The sequence below is a fragment of the Amblyomma americanum genome, chromosome 9 (genome assembly GCF_052857255.1).
Source record: "Amblyomma americanum isolate KBUSLIRL-KWMA chromosome 9, ASM5285725v1, whole genome shotgun sequence".
Lineage (NCBI taxonomy): Eukaryota > Metazoa > Arthropoda > Arachnida > Ixodida > Ixodidae > Amblyomma > Amblyomma americanum.
This window is the reverse complement of record NC_135505.1, coordinates 135,293,639-135,319,707: the sequence shown is the minus strand read 5'-3', so window position 1 is coordinate 135,319,707 and position 26,069 is coordinate 135,293,639. Positions and strand designations below refer to the sequence as shown.

General features: G+C 46.8%; 1 protein-coding gene and 5 non-coding genes across 6 annotated transcripts; 2 read left to right on the top strand and 4 right to left on the bottom strand.

The window, feature by feature from the left end:
- Positions 1–2,795: 2,795 nt before the first annotated feature.
- TRNAY-GUA (transfer RNA tyrosine (anticodon GUA)) lies at positions 2,796–2,886 on the bottom strand. The gene is given in 2 exon segments: positions 2,796–2,831; positions 2,850–2,886. It is a non-coding gene; the product is annotated as a tRNA-Tyr (tRNA).
- A 1,660-nt stretch (positions 2,887–4,546) lies between these two features.
- Positions 4,547–7,659, top strand: LOC144105569 (uncharacterized). The gene is made up of 2 exons (XM_077638691.1): positions 4,547–4,651; positions 6,697–7,659. Exons 1-2 carry the CDS (start codon positions 4,567–4,569, stop codon positions 7,431–7,433), a joined length of 822 nt encoding a protein of 273 aa, XP_077494817.1. The 5' UTR covers positions 4,547–4,566; the 3' UTR covers positions 7,434–7,659.
- A 1,398-nt stretch (positions 7,660–9,057) lies between these two features.
- Positions 9,058–9,147, bottom strand: TRNAY-GUA (transfer RNA tyrosine (anticodon GUA)). Its single transcript is given in 2 exon segments — positions 9,058–9,093; positions 9,111–9,147. It is a non-coding gene; the product is annotated as a tRNA-Tyr (tRNA).
- Positions 9,148–12,868: 3,721 nt separating this feature from the next.
- TRNAY-GUA (transfer RNA tyrosine (anticodon GUA)) lies at positions 12,869–12,959 on the bottom strand. The gene is given in 2 exon segments: positions 12,869–12,904; positions 12,923–12,959. It is a non-coding gene; the product is annotated as a tRNA-Tyr (tRNA).
- A 1,954-nt stretch (positions 12,960–14,913) lies between these two features.
- On the top strand, positions 14,914–14,986 carry TRNAA-AGC (transfer RNA alanine (anticodon AGC)). Its single transcript has one exon. It is a non-coding gene; the product is annotated as a tRNA-Ala (tRNA).
- A 2,450-nt stretch (positions 14,987–17,436) lies between these two features.
- Positions 17,437–17,509, bottom strand: TRNAA-AGC (transfer RNA alanine (anticodon AGC)). The gene has a single exon. It is a non-coding gene; the product is annotated as a tRNA-Ala (tRNA).
- Between the last annotated feature and the right edge of the window lie 8,560 nt (positions 17,510–26,069).

Sequence of the window (26,069 nt, the reverse complement as noted above, 5' to 3'; positions counted from 1 at the left end):
ATTGACTTCCGCTGTAGCAGTTTCGCTTTGGCTGGGTGGATTTTAATGGTAATTATTTCGTTATGTCAATCATTATTCCACCTCAGGGGATCTTCTCAAAAACGCATTACATCAAAGTCAATCCAACTAACAGTTTTTATCAATTCATCTTTGCTCTGCAAGCCCTCTGGTTAGCTCAGTTGAAAAAATTGAAAACTGGTTTTTGGGAAATGGCGCAGTATCTGTATCGCATTTCGGCGGACACCTGAACGGCGCCGTAAGGGAAGGGATAAAAGAGGGAGTGAGAAAAAAAAAGAGATGCCGTAGTTGAAGGGTTCCGGAATAATTTCGACCACTTGGAGATCTTAAACGCTCACTGACATCGCACATCACACGGGCGCCCTAGCGTTTCGCCTCCATCGAAACGCGGCCGCCGCAGTCGGATTCGCACCCGGGAACTCCGGATCAGTAGCCGAGCACTCTAACCACTGAGCCACCGCGGCGGGTTAATAGAGTGGCTTTCCAGGATAGGTGGTAGTCCCGAGTTTGTTCCTGGAGAAGGACGAATTTTCTGTGGGAGCTGCACGTTTAGCCATTTAGCCGCGCTTTGGTGGATTGTAATGAGTCATAGCACTTTTATTTCGTTTGTTTTTCATCAAGTCCACCTATTTTAAGGCCGTGCGCACTGCCTATTCATATAGACGTCCACGATTCTCGGACATCAAATTTAATTTGATGTAACCGTGGTGATAATGTAACGTACTGTTATGAAATATTGAAGGCATGGATCTATTCTTCAGATGCGTAGCAATGTTTTTTTTAGTTGTTTCATCACTCGCATCGAGTAGTTAAGGCTGCCATAGAAAACCAGTAGGGATTTTTTTTTTGCAATAGGCAAAAACGTTAATATGCAAATAATGGGTCGACCCGCCGCGGTGGCTCAGTGGTTAGGGCGCTCGGCTACTGATCCGGAGTTCCCGGGCCCGAACCCGACCGCGGCGGCTGCGTTTTTATAGATGCAAAACGCTAAGGCGCCCGTGTGCTGTGCGATGTCTGTGCACGTTAAAGATCCCCAGGTGGTAGAAATTATTCCGGAGCCCTCCACTACGGCACCTTTCTTCCTTCCGTCTTTCACTCCCTCCTATATCCCTTCCCTTACGGCGCGGTTCAGGTGTCCGGCGATATACGAGAGAGATACTGCGCCATTTTCCTTTTTTTCACTTCCCCCAAAACCAATTATTATTAGTATTAACAAAAAGGTCACTTCGCTAGCAAAAAACCTCACCGCAATCTGCCTTGTTCCTCTTCGGATAAAATGTTTCTAAAGGAATGTGAAATGACAGTCATATTTAACACCCTGAATGTGTGTCCCGCTATCCACAAAGCACTTCTTTGTCACTCACTCTGCAACCTCTTCATGGCTGCTTCTCTGCACTTCAGGCCCGCTTTCAGGTCCAGTCTGTTAACCGCTCAGTTCAGACGGAGTCTTCGCCGCCTTCTCCTCAGGGTGAGTTTGCGAGAGGGGAAAGACATTCTGCTCCGGGTGAGCTCGCGAGAGTGGAGACAATATCTGAATGTAATAATAATAATAATAATTGGTTTTTAGGAAAGGAAATGGCGCAGTATCTGTCTCATATATCGTTGGACACCTGAACCACGCCGTAAGGGAAGGGATAAAGGAGGGAGTGAAAGAAGAAAGGATAATAGGTTCCGTAGTGGAGGGCTCCGGAATAATTTCGACCACCTGGGGATCTTTAACGTGCACTGACATCGCACAGCACACGGGCGCCTTAGCGTTTTTCCTCCATATCTGAATGTACGATCTGAATTTATTTCACGCAATTAAAGCCAAGCATTTTCACCGCAGAAAAACCACCACCGAGGCTTTGATGGAAACTCGTTCTTGTGTGCTCCGCTTTTTGTGTACGTGTTAATTTCACGCCGCGATTTCTGTCGTAAATAACAACCAAATTCTCACCACTAACCACCCTTCTCAACCCTTTAGACAGCCTCCACCCCCTACATAACATTTTACACCCACCTTAACTTTCCAGATGCCGGCGCCTACCACCGTCCAACTAACTCCCTGCACCTCCACCATTTTTTAACCTGTGGTATTATTTTTTCCGGTTTTCTCGGACCATGCGCTTATTAAAGAAAAAGTTATTGCACGTTATCTCGGGCCTTCGTGTAGCAAACAATGCAGATTTTAACGTGGGAATTTTTGAACCAGTGTTACAATTTGTACGCCATGCGCACACAATTAAAAAAACATTAACGGCTGGTACTTTGCAGTAAGAAAACTATTCCGCTTTCTTCAGACTATGTATACAACTAAAATACGAACTAATATGTTTAATGCAAATGGAGGTGACGCTTGAAATGGTCAGCGTATAAACGCAAGCAGGTGCATGCAACTGCCTCTGCGGGTTATCTTTGTCGCCTGTGCCGATCTTACCTTGTTGCATGCAGTCGCTTCTGTCGACATCTCTATGCGGGTTTTTTTATGTATGCATCTTGCGTATGTACGTATACCTACATTTTTAACTTCAACATTACAATAATGTGTAGGTGTTAAGTACCAGTTAAGCAGTTAAGTACCAGTTGCGCCGCACTGTTAAATTCAGGAGCGAATCTCACAGTTCGCAACTTCACATATGATAGCAACAGTCGTCGCGGACAGTTGGCCATGTAAATGAATGCCAGCATAATTTTAGACAACAGAGTAAAATGTTTAGGTTTTCAAAGTAGAACTTGCCCCAGAAGTTGTGTACGAAAGGATAGCCTTATTGCTAAGAAAGAAAAAAAAAAGCACCTCCGTCGAGCCGGATTCGAACCAGCGACCTATGGATGTCCGCATGGAAAGTCCTCTACAGTCCACCGCTCTACCAACTGAGCTATCGACGGAACGAGCGGAGTGTAACGCCTGCCCGTAGTAAACGGTGGCGATACGCGCTGTGTGACCTACATTATCGGATGGCGGGTGTGTGTCTCGTGTTTCCTGCAAACTGGTTCAGCCGCGCCGTGACGTCACCCAGCCCAACTCCTCGTCAGCGCCGGAACATTAGAGCAACGGGGCGTCCCTTACTGAGCGAGAAATTCACCAAATCACGAACTTTTCTTCAAGCTTTCCCATATATTCTTATTTAATATTTAGCGTCTGAAAAGGCGTTCCCCCGCACTGAGCGTGAGTTGGAAATTAAAAACACGTCAGGAAGTGTTCATATCAAAGTGTGTAAACGATGCTGAAACCCACAATAAGCAACTAAAAGGTCCTCGAAATTTACCGTAACCGTGTTTTCCGCAGCGCATTTGAGACGCTGTACTTAACTTGCCGCAGCGAAATAGTGGAGCTAAAAAAAAGAAAGTAAATAATAGTTTGATGTGGCGTTATGCCTGGAAAAGACAAACGTCTGTCAATAATGCCATTTCGCTATGCGTAAAAATCGACGAGTGACAGTCCACAATCGGAAAGCACCAGTTCAACAGTGTTACCCGTCGCGGTGGCTCAGTGGTTAGACCGTTCGGCTACTGATCCGGAGTTCCTGGATTCGAACCCGACCGCGGCGGCTGCGTTTTTATGGGGGAAAATCGCTGAGGGGCCCGTGTCCTGTGCGATGTCAGTGCACGTTAAAGATCCCCAGGTGGTCGAAATTATTCCTGAGCCCTCCACTATATGGTACCTCTTTCTTCCTTTTTATTTCATTCCCTTCTTTATCCCTTCCCTTACGGCGCGGTTCAGGTGTCCGCCGATATGTGAGACAGATACTGCGCCATTTCCTTTCCCCAAACACCAAATATTATTATTATTATTATTATTATTATTATTATTATTATTATTATTAATATTCATGAATGAAGTTTCGTTGGAGTGGGACAGGCCCCGCATTGCACGTGCTGTGTTTCCGTATCGCATACTACGCGGTATAATCCACGGGCGTAACAGTCAGGTGTTATTTTTTTTTTACTGTACGTCACGACAAAGAAGCTGGTTAAGGCTCAGGCTGGGTCACTTGTCAGAAGCCACGCAGAAGCACAACGAACACTTTGCGCATAAAAGATAGGAATGGCACAAAGCCAATGGCAATGCATTTGAAAAGTCGTCGATCTTAGTGTATATATGGTCCTCTGGCAGCGCTCCAAGGGGTTTTAAGACCAGTTAAACTCGATGCTGCATTTTTTTGGAAGGGCATCATTGTGCAGTAAGCTCACACAAAACGTCGTTGGCGCAAGTTTCTTTTTATGTAGGATACATTCCACGAGGTTAAATTGTGCGCGCACATATAGAATTAGGCTAAAATATCTCCGTTAGACGGAGCCTAAAAACGACGATGAACTAATATTTCTTTCCTTGATTTTTACCTTCTGCCAATACTGATTCCAGACCATTAATTAGATACAGCTGGTTAGTGCTGGATATGGGAGATATTTTCCAGCTTTGAAAAACAGACATGCTGTTTCCCGTACATGGACCATTCGAGCCTTTTTGTTCACCTCGCTTGCACAGACCGTTCCTCAAGGATGGCTGGTAAAGACCCCACCGTTGTCCCCGAGGCCAGGGTGCGGACAAAGGCCGAGCCACAGACCATGTTCAAAGAACTCCTGGCCAAGACTGCCCGGAACGCGAGGCTGTTGGACAGACGCAAGAACACACCGCAGCCGAGTCACCACAGTGAGTCCACAGGCGCCTGGAAATAATATCCCACCAACAAACTTTTTTTTTTATCACTCAATGACATCCCAATTGTCCAGAACCTTGGAGGGCCCTCGCAAGATGTGCAGTCTTGGTCAAAAGTCTTAAGACCAAAGGCTTTTTACTTCATCCGGATACCAGAGCCACTACAGCACTATTAAAGACCGAATGACCTTGAAATGCTAGCAGAAGGTTTCTTCTTGAGGTAGAAAAGCTTCCCGCTCTGAATGGTCTGATACACGGAGCATTCTAGGAACACTCGTTTCGCTGCAGCTGAACGCTGTGGCCTTAAGACTTTTGACCAAGACTGTATCTACTAGAGAAACTGTGACCGTGCTCTTTGCAAGAGAACGCTGCCTAAAAAGCCGCAGTGGTGAAGCAGTAGCGAACATACGACATATTTTCTCATCTCCTAGCTCTAGGGATGCTTCCCATACCCTGAGGCCAACATCATCTGCCTTCAACGCACTTGTTCCCACTGACATAGTGTCCCCCCCCCCCCCCCGTTTCGGAGGTTCGCGTCACCTCTCCTCTATTAATACACACACCCTTGCTAGCTTTTCTCCCTCCAAGAGGCTCATCCCTTGTATCCCACTTGAAGGTGTACACATCTGCCAACATGGAGGTGAATGGTTGAAAGTTTATTTATTTACATATTTATCTACACTCTAAACACAAATACGCCTGTAGAGGACTAAAAAGGGTGTAAGCTGTCTTCTAGAGCACACCCTTTTATAAAAAGAAGCGTACTAGAAGAATAGCTTACACCTTTTTTCCTCCATTCTGTTTAGAATGGTACCTTAAAGGGTGTTCCTGGTGTTAAACTCGGGTGGGAGAAGATTGTATTACCCGGAAAGGACGTGTACTATCAGCGTGAAATTACCGCATTTTTCTCCTTCTAGGGCAAAATTAGAATGGGCGGCACGATGTTCGCCTGTTTTGTCTGTGTTCGTAGCTGTCGCTTATTTAAGGCTGGTCGTTAGAAATCAAATCCAACACAAAGTGTTCACGGTTCGGTGAAGTGAGACGTTGTGTTACTCTAAAGAAGGGCGCTGTGTCGAGCATTGCAATGCACTCACTTTTGCTCATACGCTTCCAGAAATGAATGACTCGTGTCCTCTTAATGAGTGGGGAATTAAAATCACTTGGTAGAGTTGCAACAGCGTTAGAGGAGTTTGACTGCCAAAGTGTCATGAAGACTATCAGTGAAGTCGGGACCGGACGGAAGCTATAGGTGATCTGTACCATACACCGACTAAACGTTTTTGCAAATGTAGTCCAATAGTACTATTTTGCTTACAAGAATAAAACACATAAAATGTGCGTATATTGCGCGATGCGTTAAGTCTGTTTTGTGAGCTCGCTGCCAGAGACACTCAGATATTGCGCGACTGATCCACATCTACAAGGAGAGCGGAAATTTTGACACCGAGGTAAAGAATGGGAATTTCAATTTAACCGCTTTTAAAGGGGCTGAACTGTACTGAATGTATACGCCTGAAATCAAATGTCAAATGTTGGAGGCTCGAATGATTTCCTATTACTATTATTATTATTGCTATAAAGAAACTGTTGAAAGGACGAGGGACCAAGAGAAAGAAAAAAATCTACAATTGGTCAACAGTGGCTTGTGGCCGTTGTCGGTAGTGCGGTTTTTCTTTTTTTTCAATATTTATTATATGTTTCAGCAACGTACCAAGCGGACTAGAAGCTAAGTGCAAAGCAAGCAGGCTTTTTTTAATATTTACAACGAAGAAAAGTGCACATTTTGCTGGATTATTCGTTACTCTGTAAGAGACTTTTGGCCTCTGGGAGTTAGGCACTTGGCTGTTCTGCAATTACTCCACCCCGCCCCCGCCCCCCCTGCTTTTCTAAACCATTTACAGATAATTTAGAAATACAAGGAGATTCTAAGACGCCCTTTAGTTCCCCTAACTTTTTTTCCAAGCTTTTTTAGCGTGGTCATATCTAGCTTGCGGTGACGCAATGGCAGTTTCTTTTTCCTTCATTTGCATGCACGTCAGGCGGCGTACTGCACAAGCCGACCGCGTCGAGCCATCGGAAGCTGCCAGAATCACGGCTCAGGGCACGGAAACCGCTGAAGTCAACGATGGTGTGGCGGTCCCCGAACGCATCGCCTCGATTACTCGCGGCAAGTCCTGCTCCATTATCCCCGCTAGCGGAGGAGTCACCCGTACAGCTCTACCCTAGAGCGAGTCTTCGCAGTCCCCGGCACGACCTCAACGCAGCCTTCAACAAACTTCGAGCCTGGCGCTCGCCCCAGGAGGACCGGCCCCGGACCTCGTACAACAACAGCCCCCGGTTGCCTCAATATGACATCAGGCGCGATCACAATGATTTCGATAGCGCCCCAAATTACGAATCCAGCGGGTCAAACCAATCAGTCCCGCTTTACAGGCCTCGTCACTTGAGGCCTCCCGGGCGTCGCGCGTGGGATTCACCACTGGCCGCTGAACGGCGCGACCACCTTCAACCAGCCAGCATTGCCGTCTCACCGACACGTGACTTCCAGAGGGCGCGCAGGTGCTGGAATGAGGCTCCCTCTGAGGGGCTGTTGGTGCACCACGCTCTTCACGCAGAGGGACATTTCATTCCGCCGCGGGGCGCCATTTCGTCTCCCGGGGTTAGGAAGAGGCCCGGGGACAACATGATCAGACGTTTCGGATCCCACGCCGCGTGGGTTACGGACGAGTACGCCAAGCACAAGCAGCAAGGGCCTGGCTACTACGGATCGCCTTAGCTGTCGCTGTCACATACTCACTTGACTGGTTACATATTTTTCTTGCTATTTTTTTATGCTTCTACCTTTTTTATTATTCGAGCAATCTTCCTTCTCAAAAGTAGTAGTGTTTTCTTTCTTACACTCCATTTCAACGCCGAACACTCGTGACAGTCTTAAGGTCTTAATATATTCAGACAACATGGACAGTCCTATCAGTAATCAGGCGTTAGTGATCGGAGGGAAGAACTTTGTGCCGTTTTGAACACACCGCCGCCAATGTGTCTGTTTTGGTACAAACGGTCAATATATGTGTAGCGCCAATAAATTAGTTTTGCGAGACTCAAAAGACTCAAAAGGCTCGTGTAGTTTGCGATGTCAGTGCACGTTAAAGAACCCCAGGTGGTCTACATTTCCGGAGCCCTTCCCTATTCGGCGTCCCTCAAGGCCTGAGTCACTTTGGGACGTTAAGCCCCATAACCCATAACCCAAAAGTTATTACCAGGTTCTGAAATTGCGCGAAGCTTCAATAAATTGCCCAAAATGCTTTATTTGAGCGTGAGGGGCAAGTCTGTATTCAAGAATGCGTTCGCAATGGGACGAATGTGCTTCCTTGCACACTGCAGCATGTGAGAAAATATTCTAAGCCGCCAAAACGTAATCTTTGTCATCAGCCTGACTACACCCACTGCAGGGCAGAGAGACTTCCCATGTCTCTCCGATTGACACTGTCTTTTTCCAGCTGCGCCCACCGTGTCCCCGCAAACTTCTTAACCTAACTTTCTGCCACCCCCTGCTACGCTTGCATTCTCTTGGAATCCACTCCGTTACGCTTAGGGACCAGCGGTTATCTTCCTTTCGCATTACGTATGCCCTGCCCAAGCCTATTTCTTCCTATTGATTTCGACTCGGACGTCATTAACCGGCGTTTGTTCCCTCACCCACTCTGCCCGCTTCCGGTCTCTTAACGTTACACCTATTTTTCTTTCCATAGCTGGCTGCGTTGTCCTTAACTTAAGGTGAACTCTTTTCGTTAGCCTCCACGTTTCTGCCCCGTAGGTGAGTACCGGTAAGATACAGCTGTTGTATACTTTTCTCTTGAGGGATACTGGTAAACTGCTATTCATGATCTGAAAGAACCTGCCGTATGCGCTTCACACCTTTCTGGACAGCGTAATCGAGCAGAGGCGTTTTTGTTTGAATATTCCCCTGAAACATTTGGCCAATATCCACGTTCATGAGCTGTCATTTTCCAGTGCAGAAGAAATGCCTAGGTTTGAAAACCGTACCTTGACAAAACACGTTTTGTGTCTCCTAAATGATTTTTTTCTCGCAGGAGAAACAACAATGTTCACTGAGCACAAATGAGGGAAAATTTGTAAGGGTTTATCCATGGCACACATCGGTTAAGAGGTGTAGTGCATCAGAATATCTGCCCGCTAGTAGCAGTAGTAGAAAACATTTTTTCCAAAAAGGTAGGATAGAGAGGCGAAAATACAATTTTGGGTGGAGGCCTTATTTCAGGACCCCAATGTCCACCGCAGTTGCTCTTGCCTGGGATATCAGCTTTCTGCCCGCTAGCTGCTCTCAGCAGAGAGCTGCGCAAGGGGCACCCGATAGTTTTACCTGCTAAAAAAAAAGCGACTCCGTCGAGCCGGATTCGAACCAGCGACCTATGGATGTCCGCTGAGAAGTCCTCTACAGTCCACCGCTCTACCAACTGAGCTATCGACGGAACGAGCGGAGTGTGACGCTTGCCCGTAGTGGATGGTGGCGATATACGCTGTTTGACCTACATTACCGTATGGCGGGCGTGTGTGTCGTGTTGCCTGAAACTGGTTCAGCAGCGCTGTGACGTCAGTCCCCGCGTCCACGCCAGTGCATTTGAGCAGCGTAGCTTCTCTTGCTGTCCACAAAACCCGCGAGATATGCACACTACTGACCTAAATTTCATTTTTTTTTCGAGCACTGTGGCTTAGCTTTTTGTATAATTCTTAAGCGGTCTTTTGAAACTGCACCCGACAGCTGTTATTTGAAATGGAGGCGTCTCGGAAAATAAAATGTCAACGAAAAAAACATCGATAATACCCGCTATTTTTTGATAGAAGCAGATTGTGGTCCGCACGATAAGTAGAGTATCTCTGAGTAATAAAATAGTTCACAGTTCTGATGTCATGCTGGTAACCTTGAGATAATAATCCCAGATGGAAGAACCAAAATCAGGCTAGTACCTAAATAAGTGACAATGTGCTAGCAGTGTTTCGCTAGGACAGCATCTGTCTCGCAAGGGAACAGCTTCAGTCTCTAATAATACATGATGCCTTTCTGCAGCTGTGTGTTGCACCTTCATGTTCTGGGCACTTGAGGCGCATCTGGGCCCGGGAAGACTGCGGTGTGCGGCAGTTCTTGCTGGTCGCGTTTGCCGGTTTAAGCTCGCTACTGACGTCACCAGGATTAGAGATGCGTATATTCCCCAAGGAAGGATGGAAACTAAATGCATGAGATTTGTGCTTACTTAGCAATCATACCAGGGTCAGCTGGTTATCTTGCGCGGGAAAGCGCTGGCATGCTCTACTGCATTAGAAACGTGTTGGGAGACGAGATACATGCTAGCGGCACTGGTTTGGCTTATGGGGGTTTACCGTCCCAAAACGACTCAGGCTATGAGAGACGCCGTAGTGAAGGGCTCCGGAAATTTCGACCACCTGGGGTTCTTTAACGTGCACTGACATCGCACAGTACACAGGCCTCTAGAATTTCGCCTCCATCGAAATTCGACCACCACGGCCGGGATTGAACCCGCGTCTTTCGGGCCAGCAGCCGAGCGCCATAACCACTCAGCCACCGCGGCGCCCACGCTAGCGGCACTGACAGCTCTGAGTGCTATAGGCGAGTACTCAGGAGTCATTATGTTTCTACAGCGAAAGCCGCTAGGCTTACACTCGGACAAAAGAACACCGTCGCATGGACAGCAATCAATGTGCAGTATATCTTGGTTTCACGTATGCTTGCGCCGTTGCCTTTCACAGGGAATGCAAAGTATTTCGCAGCTACAAGCTCGTGTGTAGTGCGCAGAAAGTTTGGAGCCTGTTCTCAGCATGCGGCGCTACGGGAAGTTATTCGGTTTCATTTACAGCAATAATTGTCAACGCGACATCACTCAAGAGGGCTTGTCCAGAGTCACCCTAATTCAATATCCTTCGTACTTTGTTTTTTTTGTAAACGTCCCAGGCCTTATCCCTTGCGAGTGATGAGTAAAGCAGTGTTGGCGAGATAGAAAACCGCTAGCCCACAGAGTTTTGCAGCGCTGCCGCCAGTAACCGGATCCTCGCCGTGATAGCAGAGCCTTCAAAAGTCCGAACAACGCAGTTCTGCCCCCCCCCCCCCCCCCCCCCCCCCCCCGAAGCACTGGTAGTCGTTAAGACGGAAAGTTTTAGTTAGTTCGCTTCATTTCCACTCTCCACGTTTCTGGCGTTCGGGGATTTTTAAGCACGCTCAGAGCTGCTGACGTTGAGAAGACAAAGAAGACAGCCCGGAGGCATTAAGCCTGAGGACATCATCATCATCATCATCATCGTCGTCATCATCATTTCCGGAACGACCTCTTAGATGTCGCAGTCTTATTACACATTACACAACAGTGGAAGTACCTGAGCTCCCTTCTGATTAAAATTCTGGTTCTAAAGTTGCTGCCTTCTTTTCAGAAACCACATAGTATACCACATTAAGGAGAAGGCGGCAGACACTACACTAAAGCACCATTTTGATTGCGGTCCCTAAGCGCTGTTTGAGCATGGATTCTTTTTTAACCACGCGAACATGTAGATGCAATATTCCTCGATTTCAAGAAAGCTTTTGACTCAGTGTCTCATCACTTACTAAGTATTAAGCTAATATCTTTGAGCGTACATGATGTAAAGTAAAAGTGGATACGTAATTACTCAAATGATCGTAAACAATGTGCGATTCTGAATGGCTGTAGCTCATCATATATAACCGTATCTCATTAGCGCCCCGGGGCAGCTTTCTGGGGCCACTGTTATTCCTGATTGTTATTAATGACATCGAAGATTGCAGACAGTCCCCCCTAAAACTAATTGCATATCACTGTGTTGTATGCAGAGGGCTTAGGCTTACGGGATTAAGCTTAGGCTTATATGGTTTAACGTCCCAAAGCGACTCAGGCTATCAGGGACGCCGTAGTGAAGGGCGCTGAAAATTTCGACCACTTAGGGTTCTTTAACTTGCACTGAATTCGCACAGCACATGGGCCTCTAGCATTTCGTCTCCATCGAAATGCGACCGCCGCGGCCGGGATCGAACCCGCGTCTTTCGGGTCATCAGCCGAACGCCTTAACCGCTGAGCAACCAAGGCGACACGGTATGAAGAGGAATAAAATCACCATCAGATGTAGCAGTCCTGCAGAACAACTTTCATAAAATAGCAAATTGGTGCCTGTGCGGGGATGTCAGTCTGAATATTAGTAAATGTATCGCGTCCATATTTCAAATAAACATATCGAGCCTCAAACATAATACACAGTTCAAAACACAACAATAAATAACATATCAAAATAGAAGTACTTTCTCGTTTATTTCACGCAGAAACTTAAATGGATCGGACTCATTCAGCAGTCAATACCTAAGGCATGCAAATTTTTTTATTGTCGAAATCAAAACAGTGTTCAAAGAAGTTAATGGAATAGTTTATTTTTTACACGTCAGACCAGATTGGGCATCCATCATTTGGGACCTATATCGGGAATTTTTGACATAACGAAAAGAAAAAAACTCCTAAATCAGGCTACACGCTTTGTCTCCAATGATTATAAGCCTTTTCAAAGAGTTACCTAGATAAAGGCTTTGCTGGGCTGTGAAACGTTATTAGCTAGGAGAAAAAATTTAAGCCTTATATTCTTCCACTGTATCTTTTATAATCAAACAGGCATTATTAAGAATGACTGCATGATCACGGCCACGACCACTTCGAGAATGTGCACGAAGACGACTATAAAACGAACAGTTTTGCCAAATCCTTTTTTTCAAGAACAGTCAAAAAGTGCAACTTGTTTTCGGAAGTGTGTGTGATAATCGTGATTTTTATCCTCGCCGATATATGTAAACCGTATTATTGGTTTCATTTTTGTACTATCTGTTAACCCTGATAAGGCGAACTTATTGTTTTGTTTTACCTAATGTTAACTCTGCTTTACGCATTTTGCTGATTATTGCGAACAATTACCACATTGCCCTAAAACTGCCCCCTCTGCAATAATTCCCTCGAGGTGACGCAGGTATTCTGTAAATAAATAAATAACCTGTCACTAGCCATTTTCGCTTTGATGTAAATCTCCGCCGGGAAGGGTTATGAGTCAAACGTTCAAAGTTGCGAAAGAGATGTCCTCCTATACATTACGCAATCGAAGATGTTTCTGTTGATGTAGAAAAAAAAAAACTCCGTCGAGCCGGATTCGAACCAGCGACCTATGGATGTCCGCATGGAAAGTCCTCTACAGTCCACCGCTCTACCAACTGAGCTATCGACGGCACGGACGCTGTCGGCCACCTGGCTTGACCAGACGGTGGCGGTAGGCTGTGTGACCCACATTAGCGGGCAGCGGCTGTTTCCGGCGCTGCGCTCTGGAACTGGTTCCGTCCAATTATGCTATCTCCCTCCCCGCCGCAGTCGCCAACGTCACTTTTTTTTTTTTTTCATGCAGCCTGCCTTCTCCTGCTCTCAATGTGTTAGCCGCAACAAGCGAAAACTAATGAACCAATTCGGTCGGCTACATTTAGACGCTGCACTAATTTACGTGAGCCGAATTTTATCCTGAAAGAAAAATTTAGAAAATCTAATTAGTGTAGTGTTGGGAACGAAGCAGTGAAGATGTCTGGCATTGCGACTGAAGCCAGTTCACGAAACGTAACATTTCGGTGACATAGACTAAAATATTTTGAAGCGCCTACTGATGAATGATGCTTGGTGTAAGTATTCCACAGGCCCCGCCGTCATGCGTGCACTTTGCTCATGTCCCGCAGTACGCGATTCAAATATGGGCGTGACACCCAGCTGCATTTTTCTTTGCCGAGGCGTAAACGAATTTCAAATACACAAAAAGATAGAACGGACTCGGGCGCATACGCGGTCAATTGTCCGAAGTTAAGCAAAAGCGCAACTACGAATGCTTTTTCCAGCGAGGATAAGACGTCGGACCGACGAAGAAAACGCGTTCGAAAACACGTCGATTCTGGGTATCTTTCGTGCTGCTGGCAGCGCGCCAAAGAGCCTTAGGACAAACTGCCGGTTTCTTTGACGAACTGTTAGACATACAACAATGAATGAAAACTGTCGCAAAAAGGAAATTAAAAGGAGGCCAGGAGAGCGTATGCAGTAAATTCTGAACACAGGTATGAAACCAAGCAGTCAGTGCGTGCCCGTAGCAGAAAAGGACGGAACAATGGTAGAATTCATAGCGCAAAAAAAAAAAAAAAACAGGGACAAGAAAGTCGACACCACATGGGCGTGACGTTAGTGATACGCGTGGGAAATGTTTGTCAGCTCATTGCCGTGTTTGTTATTGTATACCACTCCTGAAGAAATGTGTGGTCTTGAAAACGCACAAAAACCGCTTAACACGAGAGATAATTGAAGCGGAATGGATTTCCTTGTTGGAAGATGACTGTGTGAGTAGCCCTTAATTCAGTAGCTCTGTTGCCATAGGAGCTCTTTTATCTGTCTGATATGCTTTGCTAGCTGTGGTTTGATAGTAATTGTATGATAAGTCAGTATATAAAAACCACCCTTCTTTTACGAAATAAATCTTTGTTGGAAGTCTGTCCTTTTTTTTGCGCTATGAATTCTACCCTTGAAATGAACCAACAAGCCCAAGTATCCACCCTTCTGACGGAACAATGTTGAAAAGTTGGATACATTTCAGTATCCCATGATGAAGTCTGTAATGGTGGTGGCCTAGGCGTGAGCCAAAAACTGATCTAGAATCGATCCTTATCCCAAGCAGGACAGGTAATTGGCTCAATATTGGTTTCACACTGATCCTTTGTAGGACCAGCTTTTACCAATATATTTCCAATATTAGGCCAATTACCAGTGCTGCTTGGGATATTAGTTTTTTTTTTCGCTCTGAGTACGCTGTGGGCAAAAAATCTGCATACGCAATTATCCAATTTCACAAGGACTAGGCGAATTGGTTTGCTAAGATCACACTGAGTGCCACCGCGCGCGAAAGCTGAAGAATGAAAAAAAAGGTTGGGAGGGGGAGGGGGGGGGGGTGAGTAGATTCGCCCGGGGGATATGCGAACGATGCGTGAGTTTGATCCGAAAGGGAGATTGTGGGTGGTTGTGGCGAGCCTTAAGGAACCGCCCTCTTGAAATCTCGCTCTCCTTCGCTTCCGTCTTCTAATCCGGCTGCCTTCGGCAATGGACTAGATTTTGAGTACAACTCTCCGACTTAAAGGCGTTCCTTTACTCTATCCACCCGTCGGGGGTGTAGCTCAGATGGTAGAGCGCTCGCTTAGCATGCGAGAGGTACTGGGATCGATACCCAGCACCTCCATATCTTTAATTTTTTTTTCTACCAAGAATGCCGGTAAGAACAGCCCTGCTAGAATTAACCTCCGAGCTTTCAGTGTTCAGTACGACTTGACGCCTCTTTTTGTCGAGCACCGCAAATGTCTTCCCCCTGTTTTTATCTTACGAAAAGTGAATATAGCGAAACTTTTTAATTTCTATACCCGGCTCATTGTGTGAGGCTGAATTATATGCGCACTTACGATTACACTGAATATAGGCATATACAGCGTCATTAAACACAGCGATGGAATGGGCAGCGTTGGCTAAAGAGCACCACAACACAAGGTATCTTAATTTGCTCAAGCTGCGTTTAAAGACCCATTTTCTATGCATTTCACCCTAAAAAAGCCGAGCACCAGGCAGGGGAAAGCTCGCACCTATTGTATCACCGGTAGGTACCCGGCGGCACTGGGGATCGAACCCCGCACCTAAAGGGCAGAAACGTGGAGGCTAACGAAAAGGGTTCAGCTCAAGTTAAGGACAACACAGTGCGCTATGGAAAGAAAAATGATTGGTGTAACGTCCAGAGACCGGAAGCGGGCAGAGTGGGTGACGGAACAAACGCGAGTTAACGACAACCTAATCGAAATGAATAGGAAGAAACGGGCTTGGGCATGGCATGTAATGCGAAGGCAAGATAACCGCTGGTCCTTAAGGGTAATGGAGTGGATTCCAAGAGAAGGCAAGCGTAGCAGAGGACGGCAGAAGGTTAGGTGGGCGGATGAGATTAAGAAGTTTGAGGGGACACGGTGGACGACGCAGCTGCCTCAGGACTCGATTAATTAGTGGTATATGAAACAGGCCCTGCAGCGGACGTAGTCAGGCAGATGATGATGATGATGAACACAACGGCCACGATAAAACTTGCACTAACTACTGCTGAAAGGCGTCCCAAGTGCAAAATAATTGTAGTGTCGTAGAAAGCCAAGAACCAAAGGATGTTCAGTGACAGATACCTGCCCTATTAGTCTGAAATTGGCCACTCTCTCCATTTGGTCGGCAATGATTGGCTGGAGACCTAAATTACAAGGTGATGGTTACGTGACTAAAGATGGGGATTCATTCGTGCATTGTTAACCTGGCTTTATTTGCTCTTGCGATTGCGTAAGTAATTGTTGTGCACAAGGTCATATATTACAAAAGTTTTGCAAACGTACAGTTATGTTTCCTGCTCTCTTTGTCACTCTCGCAGAACACACATGAGCAAACAGCCTCCGGTGAATTTCATCCGCCATTTTAGCGAAACATCGACTACTACTAATAATAATAATAATTGGTTTTTGGGGAAACGAAATGGCGCAGTATCTGTCTCATATATCGTTGGACACCTGAACCGCGCCGTAAGGGAAGGGATAAAGGAGGGAGTGAAAGAAGAAAGGAAGAAGAGGTGCCGTAGTGGAGGGCTCCGGAATAATTTCGACCACCTGGGGATCTTTAACGCGCACTGACATCGCACAGCACACGGGCGCCTTAGCGTTCTGCCTTCATAAAAACGCAGCAGCCGCGGTCGGGTTCGAACCCGGGAACTCCGGATCAGTATCCGAGCGCCCTAACCACTGAGCCACCGCGGCGGGTAACATCGACTCCTACAAATCTGTTTTAATTTTCGTTCGCTGCAACAAACTGTGGACTCATCGAGTTACCATTCACTCCTGCCTCGCATTCAACCTTTTTGCACACAAGCACATCAGAAACCTTTATTTTAAATAGAATAAAAAACAAACACCAACCTATTTGGTTTGGTTTTATGGGGATTAAGATCCCAAAGCGACGCAGGCTATGAGGGGCGTACAGCGTATACGCCAAAACGCGGCTCACGGTGCTCTGGTGCTGAGTCACCAGACTAGCGCGGGTCGTGCTTTAGCGATTATCGTTAAGTTCGAGCAATTAAAACTATACAGAACTACTCAGTGCAGCTGAAAGTGTGCACACTTTACAGAATGTGCCTCATATGCATGTGTTTTTCAATTAGACTGGAAGCTAGTGAGCAACTAATATGCGCCATTTTTTAGTTTTTAGCTTTTTTTAGAGCGCCGGCTATAAATAACTATCTACTGGGGCCAAAAACAGCTCGTTCAATACCGAGGCTAAGATTGTAAAAGCCGCCCTCTTTTTTGTTAGGATACAAGTAGGCAATTCGAACAAAAGTATTGTTTTAAGCACTTCGCTATTTGCTCATTGCACTCGTGCCAATAATTACCACTATTAAGGAAGTAGGGCAATGGAACGTAAATACTTCTATTTTTCTAATCAGCTAAAACTTGCTTTACTACCATAAGCGGAAAGACTATAGAGATCGTGCAAACATTGTGAAATATGGCCAGTGCCCGCGAAACCATGGGGAACCTAACACCCAACAGAGTCGAAGGCACCAAAAAAAGAACCAAACAGAGCCACCCACCTTAAGGTGGCTGTAAAAAGAAAAAGAAAACGTGGAGGTGCTGGGTATCGATCCCAGTACCTCTCGCATGCTAAGCGAGCGCTCTACCATCTGAGCTACACCCCCGGATGCGACCAGTGCTTAGAGAAAGCTATGTGAACAGCGCTGGAGATGGCTTTAGAACTGGCGGCAAACGATGCCAAGAAAAGCAGTCCACAGACCCGGTTGCCTCAAAGAGCCTTTCCCGCATTCAAAATGAGTTCCGCCTTTCAGGCACCCACGGCAACATCATTGTTTCTAAAAAAAAAGCATCATTGCCAACGTGTCGGAACCCTTTAAAAGAGCTTGCCGCCCAGTCCCGTCGATGGTGCGTTTCACTAAAGCGACCGAATACAAATTTATTCATGTGCCCCTTTTCGTTGATGTCGCGCAGAGCCGCAGTTAATACACACCATGGGAGCTCTGGTCCCTTTCTACAGAAGTACTGAACTAGCACATTGTGACGTCATTCTTCTAAGCCCTCAGAGCCCCGAAATGCAGAAGGAAATTGAGAACGTAACATTCGGTAATAGCTAATCGTTATATTCAGTAATAGCTGCCGTGCACGTCCTTTGCTTTTTATTCGAGAACAGTCACAACAGTCAATTACAAGCAAGGGTACATTGAGCGAGAAAGGCAAGTCGACTTTCACGGTGAACGAAAGCAGGTTCAGAATCGCCCCTTCTCCTGCCAGCAGTGAGTGTAAAATACCCCCCCCCCCCCCCCACACACACACACACACACAGCTGGGCAACAAACCAGACCGCGCTCAAGATGGGTTGGCTGGAACCCTCCCTCGCGTGCAGTGCTCGAGGGACCACGTCCCGACAGACTTGATGGGGTACGTCATGTACACAGCGGCGTGTCGGCTTCAAGATACGCTGTAGGAAATACGATTCTCACTGTCGTATCATGGCAGGGTTGATAAGCAACGCACCTCGCTTTGCATCAAGCTCCCGTGGTCGTATTCATGTATACGCGGACTATGGATTCTTCATCATCCGAGGTTGAATCGCTGGTGTCTACATCGTCAGGCGAGACTGCAAAGTGTGGCAGTAGGCGGCAGCTCACTGCATGCCGACGAAGTACGAGATCATCGCAACGCAGCGAAACAAGGTTCACCCCCAAGCTCCCGAGAACTGAGTGACAAGTAGAAATGTTCTCGCATTTACACATCATAAGAATTCCTTATGTGCCCACATAATTCTTTTTTAAATGTCTAGCCATTTCACCTCTTCCTTAATCCTTTCCTTCCCGGTCCTCCCCCCTCTCTCTCTCTCATCGCAGACGTGCACTCTGTGTGGCCTCTGACTAAGGATCAGAAGATTACAGGCTGGAAGCCTGGCAAACTCGCTTGTGCTTTTAGGGCTGTGGCCAGGGGCTAATAACGTGATCGCGAAGCGGGCTAAGCCACGCTTTAATGGACCTAGAGATAAATAGGAAGAATGGAGGCAGGCATGCTAGGTGTTAACCAGAAGGGTATTGGCTACCCTGCACTGGGGATGAGGGGATTGAAAAAGGGTTAAAGCAAAACTAACCCGCGGTAAAACACTGCAGGGCGCGCATTCGCTAACTGCATAGTTTCTGACAAAGACCGACTGTGCAGACGTGCTATGTCTAAAGTGCTTGCAACGCAGCTTATAATTATTTGAAACAGAAACCTTTTTTTTTCGCCTTGCCAAAGACATAAACCATAAAAAACGTCGCGTCCCTGTTTAAGATCCAATGTAAAACCACCTCGTCACAGCTGCCGGCAGGCCGTCGATAACTGCGCAGTTCGTGACGCCGGTCAAGACGGCCGGCGCGTTCAGCGAAACTGCTTGAAATGCAGCGTTGTTTGGCAAAGCTTAACGTTTCTCACCTTGCCACTGTCGCAAACTATAAGAGTGCCACGAACCGCGCCATGAAAGCCAGCAGGCCACAAAGCATGTGCGCCTCTTCACGAACTGCGTAATTATAGACACCGGCCGGCGTGGTCAGCGTAAACTGCTCGAAATGCAGAGTGGTCGGTCAAAAAAAAAAAAAACGTTTCTCACCTTGCCGTCGTTAGAAACCGCACAAATTCCGCGTTGAATACCAAGAGAGACGCAAAAATACGCAGTCTGTGCGCTAATAAAGACGCCGCACAGTCACAGGCGCAGCCGCGCAGACGAATGTCTCCTGCCTTCGTTCTGCCTGGTCTGTCCGTCAGGGCGTCGCCAGATGGCGCAAATTGCCGTAGCCAAAGTATAGAAAAAGTGTAGCCCAAAACTAGCCAGCCATGAAACCAGACCAAAAGAGTTAGTAGCCAAAATGTCGCCAACATGTGCCATCGGAAAGTGATATGAAGTTTTTTTTTTATTGGCGATTAAAAATCCGGACAGAAAACAGTACACCTGTGACTAAAACTACATACGGTTGACCAGGCCAAGTGACGCAACAGAAAGCGAAACATACCAAATTTGTAAAAAAGCTGGTTGACTACACTATAAAAATCTTACCCGCCTAGACACACGGCGACTCAAGAAACATGCTTCAGTATTACCACACAAAACTTTATGCCCTTCATTCGTTCACATCACTACTCATTCATAACAGCACTGTTAAACTTGTCCAAGAAACGCCGGCTTGGTTCAAAATTGTAGCAGCACCCTTACTTCTTTAAGCCACATTGTACATCCATGGAGTACAGTTTCCAAAGTACGCACGCTTAGTTTGTTGCGGCGGTCTGTTTTACTCACGGTCACCAGACTGAAACCTCTCTCTGACACTGTCACCCTTTGCAATTGACGGGAGCATCGACTGCAAAGTTCCGTACTCGCTTTCAAGGGTTGATGTCCTACTCGGTGCTGCGACCATGGAAATGACTGTCAAATGTGCGAAACGGCGTGCCACGAATGCATCAGGGCCTCTGTTAACAGTTTGAAGTTCTGCAGTAGCTCTAGGTTTTCAGGCAGCTTGTTTAGCAGTGATTCGATACACGCCACAAGGTACACACGACAGCGGTCCAGCGTCTGGTTCTTCTCGCCGCCTGAAAGCGAGCTGTTGTGAAAGGAGTCAAAGAAAACAGTTCCGTGGTTACATGCACGTATGTGAAGCAACTGCTTCTCGCACTCTGCAGTTGGACACGCATGCTCCTTCAGGACCACTTTAAACAGCATCGACCTGACATGCATATCTAAATCTTCAAAAAGCTTGACTGGATCAGGATTTTTCGATTGAAATATTTTATAGACTCTGTCGAGTTCTGAGATTATGGGCGGAACGAAAAGCGTGTACAGATAATTTTTTTTTTTCATCTTGGAACATCTCGTGCCGTAGTCATGATGTACCGCACCGTCCTGTGCTTTGAGCTAGCTTAAAATGCAACCGCAGATCCGTCCACTGGTCGGTAATATGATTCACAGCTGCAGCAACACTCAGCCACCTCGTGTTCGCTATGCTGATCAACCTGATTGTGTCAGTCTCGTTGCTAGCAGAGTAGATAAGGCGACGGCCTTCAGGATACCGCCGGACGACTCACGACCGTATCTAGATGTTGGATGCGGCACGGGAGGTTTCACGCGTTGAATCCTCCTTCCTCGGTGTCTGCATTGTCGCAGGATGGTCGACATCGACAGCTCCCCGGAAATGGTCGCACACGCTAGCAGGCAGTCACCTCACTGCTTGGTTTATGGTTTGGTTTGGTTTATAGGGGTTTAACGTCCCAAAGCAACTCAGGCTATGAGAGACGCCGTAGTGAAGGGCTTCGAAAATTTCGACCACCTGTGGTTCTTTAACGTGCGCTGACATCGTGCAGTGCTCGGGCCTCTAGAATTTCGCCTTCATCGAAATTCGACCGCTGCGGCCGGGATCGAACCCGCGTCTTTCGGGCCGGCAGCCGAGCGCCATAACCACTCAGCCACCGCGGCGGCCCAGTCACCTCACTGCAACCTGGTTTTTCGTGAACTCGACATAAGTGGGAACGTCACCGCGTTTCTCTCCGAATTCGGCCAGTTTGACAGAGTGTACTCTTTTTTCTGCCTTCACTGGTTGGCGGACCAGGCAGAAGGTTTGAAGAACATTGCCGCAGGATTCTGAAGCAATCTGGAGAGTGTTTGATCGTCAGCTGCGCCTCACATCAGTGTACTCCTGTTTGGGCGCCGTCAGCCAAGATGGACCGGTGGGCTAAGTATTCGGAGGTATGTTCTAACCGGCAGAATTGGGATTCTAGATATCAGTTGTTCACCCAAGAGTCTGAACCGGAAATATGAACAAGGGGAAGAAGGGGTCCCTTGGTTGGGTTTGGTTTATGGGGGTTTAAAGTCCAAAAGCGACTCAGGCTATGAGGGACACCGTAGTGAAGTGCTCCGGAAATTTCGACCACCTGGGGTTCCTTAACGTGCACTGACATCGCACTGTACACGGGCGTCTAGCATTTCGCCTCCATCGAAATTCGACCGGCGCGGCAGGGATCGAACCCGCGTCTTTCGTGTCAGCAGTCGAGCGCTATAGCCACTGAGCCACCGCGGTGGCTTAGGGGTCCCTTAGTTCATTGCGCAACATTTCAAGAAGAGGATTTATCATGGCCCTCTTGACTAAGAGAAAGACAAGTCCTCTTGTGGAAACGTTGTTCACCGGAATGTGGTTCCTTTGAGTCCGTATTTTAAGTTTATTAGTATAGTTAGCCAATACTACCGTCACTTCCCTATAGTTGCAGTGAAAGGAACGAGAGCTTCGGTTTTTGTAGCGATAGATACATTACGGTAGCATTTCGAGCCTTCAACGTGGCGGCGCCTCCACCCTGTGTCCGCCACGCTGTCACGTAATCGGTCACGTGGTGCGGAGCAGCTGCCGATGGCGCGGCGCCGTGGCTGATCACGTGGTTCGTCACGTGGTTGGTCACGTGACCAAGTACCACTCGGCCAGCTGTAGCTATCGCGTCACTACAGGTTTAACAAAAACTAAATCACCACCAATTTTTATTTAATGTCTTCCTTAACATAGCCTACTGAAGAACTCCCGTTTGAGCGTGCCATTCAAGAGGTGCCATTCAAGAGGTGATTTTGTGCTCGCCTTCTTTCCAGCAAGTGAAAAAGTTCGCTCCCCAGACAGAGGGAATGAGTGACAGTGAGATGATTAATTGTTATCATGTCAAAGCGGCTCTCCGACGCCGGGCTCACGCCTATCACCTTGGAGTGTTCTCATTCTTCAGCATTCGACAACGGTACACTGGAGGACAACATGGCCAAGTGCTGGTTCTTGCTATCCAAAGCATTTTACCTGGAAAACAAACTAAGGGGCGATAAACTGTATTGATGGGGTGGAAATACGAGGACATGCTTCTCTGCCCTCTCATTTTTGTGCAATGGTTCTGCAGCCTGGATCCTGAGTTCCACCACTGCGATCACTACCGCTACTTCTAACTGCACTAAGCCACCGTCATTGCGAGAACCCAACCGCTATTACCTGTTCATTAAATATCCTTGCCAATTCCTGCCAGCGACAGTGTTTCATTACCCTATCGAAAAATACTACAGAAAATTTCTTGCTGTCACGGCAGATTTTCCTGTAGTATTTTGGGACCTCACAACAGAAATTCTTGCAGTAACAGCAGGATTTTCTGTAGTATTGAGCAGCCTCCTGCCGTAACGACAGAGCTAGTTCTGTCGCAACAACAGACACATTCCCAATACTGCAGAAAATTTGTTGTAACGACAGGACGGCAAAACTTTGTTGTATTTTGGGACAGGCTCAGTCGTATTTTTCGACTATTACAGGCGCTGTTTCATTATACTACGTGTTAAAGTAGGTGGCAGGTGGAGAGGTGGCGGATGAAGAACGGGAACTCCCGCTAAACGCCAGCTACAACCTGCCATGGTTGGAAGGTGGAAGCTTCACACATACTCCGATGCTACACAGTTTTCGTTGTCATAGCCCTCATAATGTTCTCGCATTGAAAAGAAAAATTATTTTGTGTTCGTACAGGTCATTAACTCAGCGGGGATCTGGTATATAAAAGACCAACGTCACATGTGAAGCACAGACTATCATCGTATAAAGTTTTTCTGGAAACTAGAGTTTAGCCAGTAATTTTGTATTTTCGGACGCGGTTCATAAGTACAAATTTTAAGCGAAAATGCAGTATCCCACGCAATACAAACTGTGATGCATACCGATTAGAACTGCAGCATAAAAAACACACACAAAGAAAAACAGAATTCATTGCCGGCGATGACTCTTTACTAAACCGTTCCTTCGAATGGGGGATGCGAACGGCGTGTAACCCGCGCTATCGGCGTGTTTTTGAACACCAGCGTCACTCGTTGCATTCCGCCGTTCCTGTAACTGGTCACTCGTGCCACTTGCAACGAAAGTGCGATGTCGTCATGGCTTCGCAAGTAGCAAGAGTTTATCGTAAATTTGACGACACCGCCCGCATGCACTCACAGACCTAGATCGCCTTTCGGGCTTGTCCGTAAGGTGAGCACATTAGGCTACATTTTAAAGCTAAAGCAGGTTTTGTGCTCAAGGCACCGTGTTTGTGTGTCTCTGTGCGTGAGTCGATCTATCGTTCCATAGCTGCTGCCCAGAATTCTGCCTGAAACCTGTTTACCCGCGGTCTGATGTCACTGGCTAACAGACGCACATTTGAGAAAAACCAGGCGCACTGTGCAAGCTGTTGTGACGACTGCTTGTAATAAGCGATCTTACAAAACACAACTCAGTCCTAACACGAAGATTAACTTTTAAAGCGATGTTTGTCTTCATTTCATTCTCGACAACATTGAATGAATTCTCAGGTTTAGCCTGTCAAAATAGTTATAGGATTTACCCTAACTGTTTCTTTGCGTCGTTTCTTTACGAAAACTTCTTCATACAGTCTACAGACTGTCCATAGAGGAGCTCTAGAGAACAGTCTGTAAGCAATACAAATCCTATGGACAGTCTAAAGACAATCTATAAATTTATGGCCACACACTTTTAGTAAAATTTTGTCTACAGACAGTCTATAGACTGTGAATAGACAAAAAAGAAATATCTATAGGATGGCAATACAGTCTATAAGAAGTCATAAAGATAGCTTATAGAGTCTGTATACTTCTTATAGACTGTACGCAATTGTTATAGGTTGTACGCAATTACATTCCTTTGCAACTGCTGGCTCGTTGGCTCAATTCTTAAGTGCACAATAACTGGGCTTAATTGGCTGCACATGATGCTTGCGACGCGCCGTGCACTTCACGGCACAAACACGGAAGAAAGCACACTAATTCAAAAGAAAGTTTTATTTCTTATTATAACGCTCAACTTCCTCATATCTCAGATAAGCTATACATAACCTTACTAACGCAGTCCACCGTGTATAAATTTGGTTTGGATTTAGGGGATTTAACTTCCTAAATTGACTCAGGCTATGAGGGACGCCGTAGTGAAGGGCTCCGGAAATTTCGACCACTTGGGGTTCTTTACCGTGCACTGACATCGCACAGTACACGCGCCTCAAGAATTTTGCCTCCATCGAAATTCGACCGCCGCGGCCGGGATCGCGAACCCGCGTCTTTCGGGTCAGCAGCCGAGCGCCATTACCACTGAGCCACCGCGACGGCCCGCTTGCGTTTGGTTCTTGCATATCCGCAATTCATATCGCATGGCCAAAATAATTATGTGGCAATGTCTTCTTGCGGTGATGACCACGCCTGTGTTCTTAACGTGCTTCTCATTCATTTTTTCCCTGCCCAGCAATGCAGATAGCGGTCGTGCCCATCATGAGCGTCGTGAAGGAAGAAGAAAGGCCTCAGTAGATTTCTGACGCCACGGCGCTCGCAACAAGACTTCACGCACCGAACGCAGACCAGTCGCCATTCAAGACCTTCATAATCAAGACCTGAAAATATTTTTTTTTAGGAAAGGAAATGCCGCAGAATCTGTCCCACATATCGATCGACACCTGGACCACGCCGTAAGGAAAGGAATAAGGAGGGAGTGAAAGAAAGGAAGAAAGAGGTACCGTATTTGAGGGCTCCGGAATAATTTCGACCATCCTGGGGATCTTTAACGTGCACTGACATCGCACAGCACACGGGCGCCTTAGCGTTTTGCCTCCATAAAAACGCAGCCGCCGCTGTCGGGTTCGAACCCGGGAACTCCGGATCAGTAGCCGAGCGCCTAACCATTGAGCTACCGCGGCGGGCATGTAAAATATCATGCGACTAGTTTGTTGAAGCTCACTGAGGAACGCAAAACAGTGCCCTGAAGAGTTGCCGTTAGCGTGACGCTTACTTTTAAGCTTGATTTATTCAGTAACATTGCAACAAAAAAAAACGTGAAACAGTGCTGTTACGTCACCTGAGGGCACTTATAAAAATAGTCTCTAGACAGTCTATAGACTTCTTATAGACTGTATTGCCTTCCTACAGATATTTCTTTTTGTCTATTCATAGTCTATAGACTCTCTATAGACAAAAGTCTACTAAAAGTGTATGGCGATAAATGTATAGATTGTCTATAGGTGGATGTCCACCGCTGGTCTGTCTTCCGTCAGAGGAAGGGTCCGAGTGTGCTCGCGCCGCAGTGCAGTGATGTGTCTGGCCAAACGTCATACCCCTCCGTCAGTAGGACGTTTGGGATCGTAGACATGCGGAATCGGTGGCACTGTGTGAGATGGGCTGGGCCCCAGCGTTTGCGG

What these genes read in the sequence shown, in the direction of transcription:
- LOC144105569 (XM_077638691.1), top strand. Translation starts at nt 4,567, where the DNA reads ATGTTCAAAGAACTCCTGGCCAAGACTGCCCGGAACGCGAGGCTGTTG. An exon ending in ACCGCAGCCGAGTCACCACA is followed by an intron (nt 4,652 to 6,696) that starts GTGAGTCCACAG and finishes CATGCACGTCAG; the next exon opens with GCGGCGTACTGCACAAGCCG.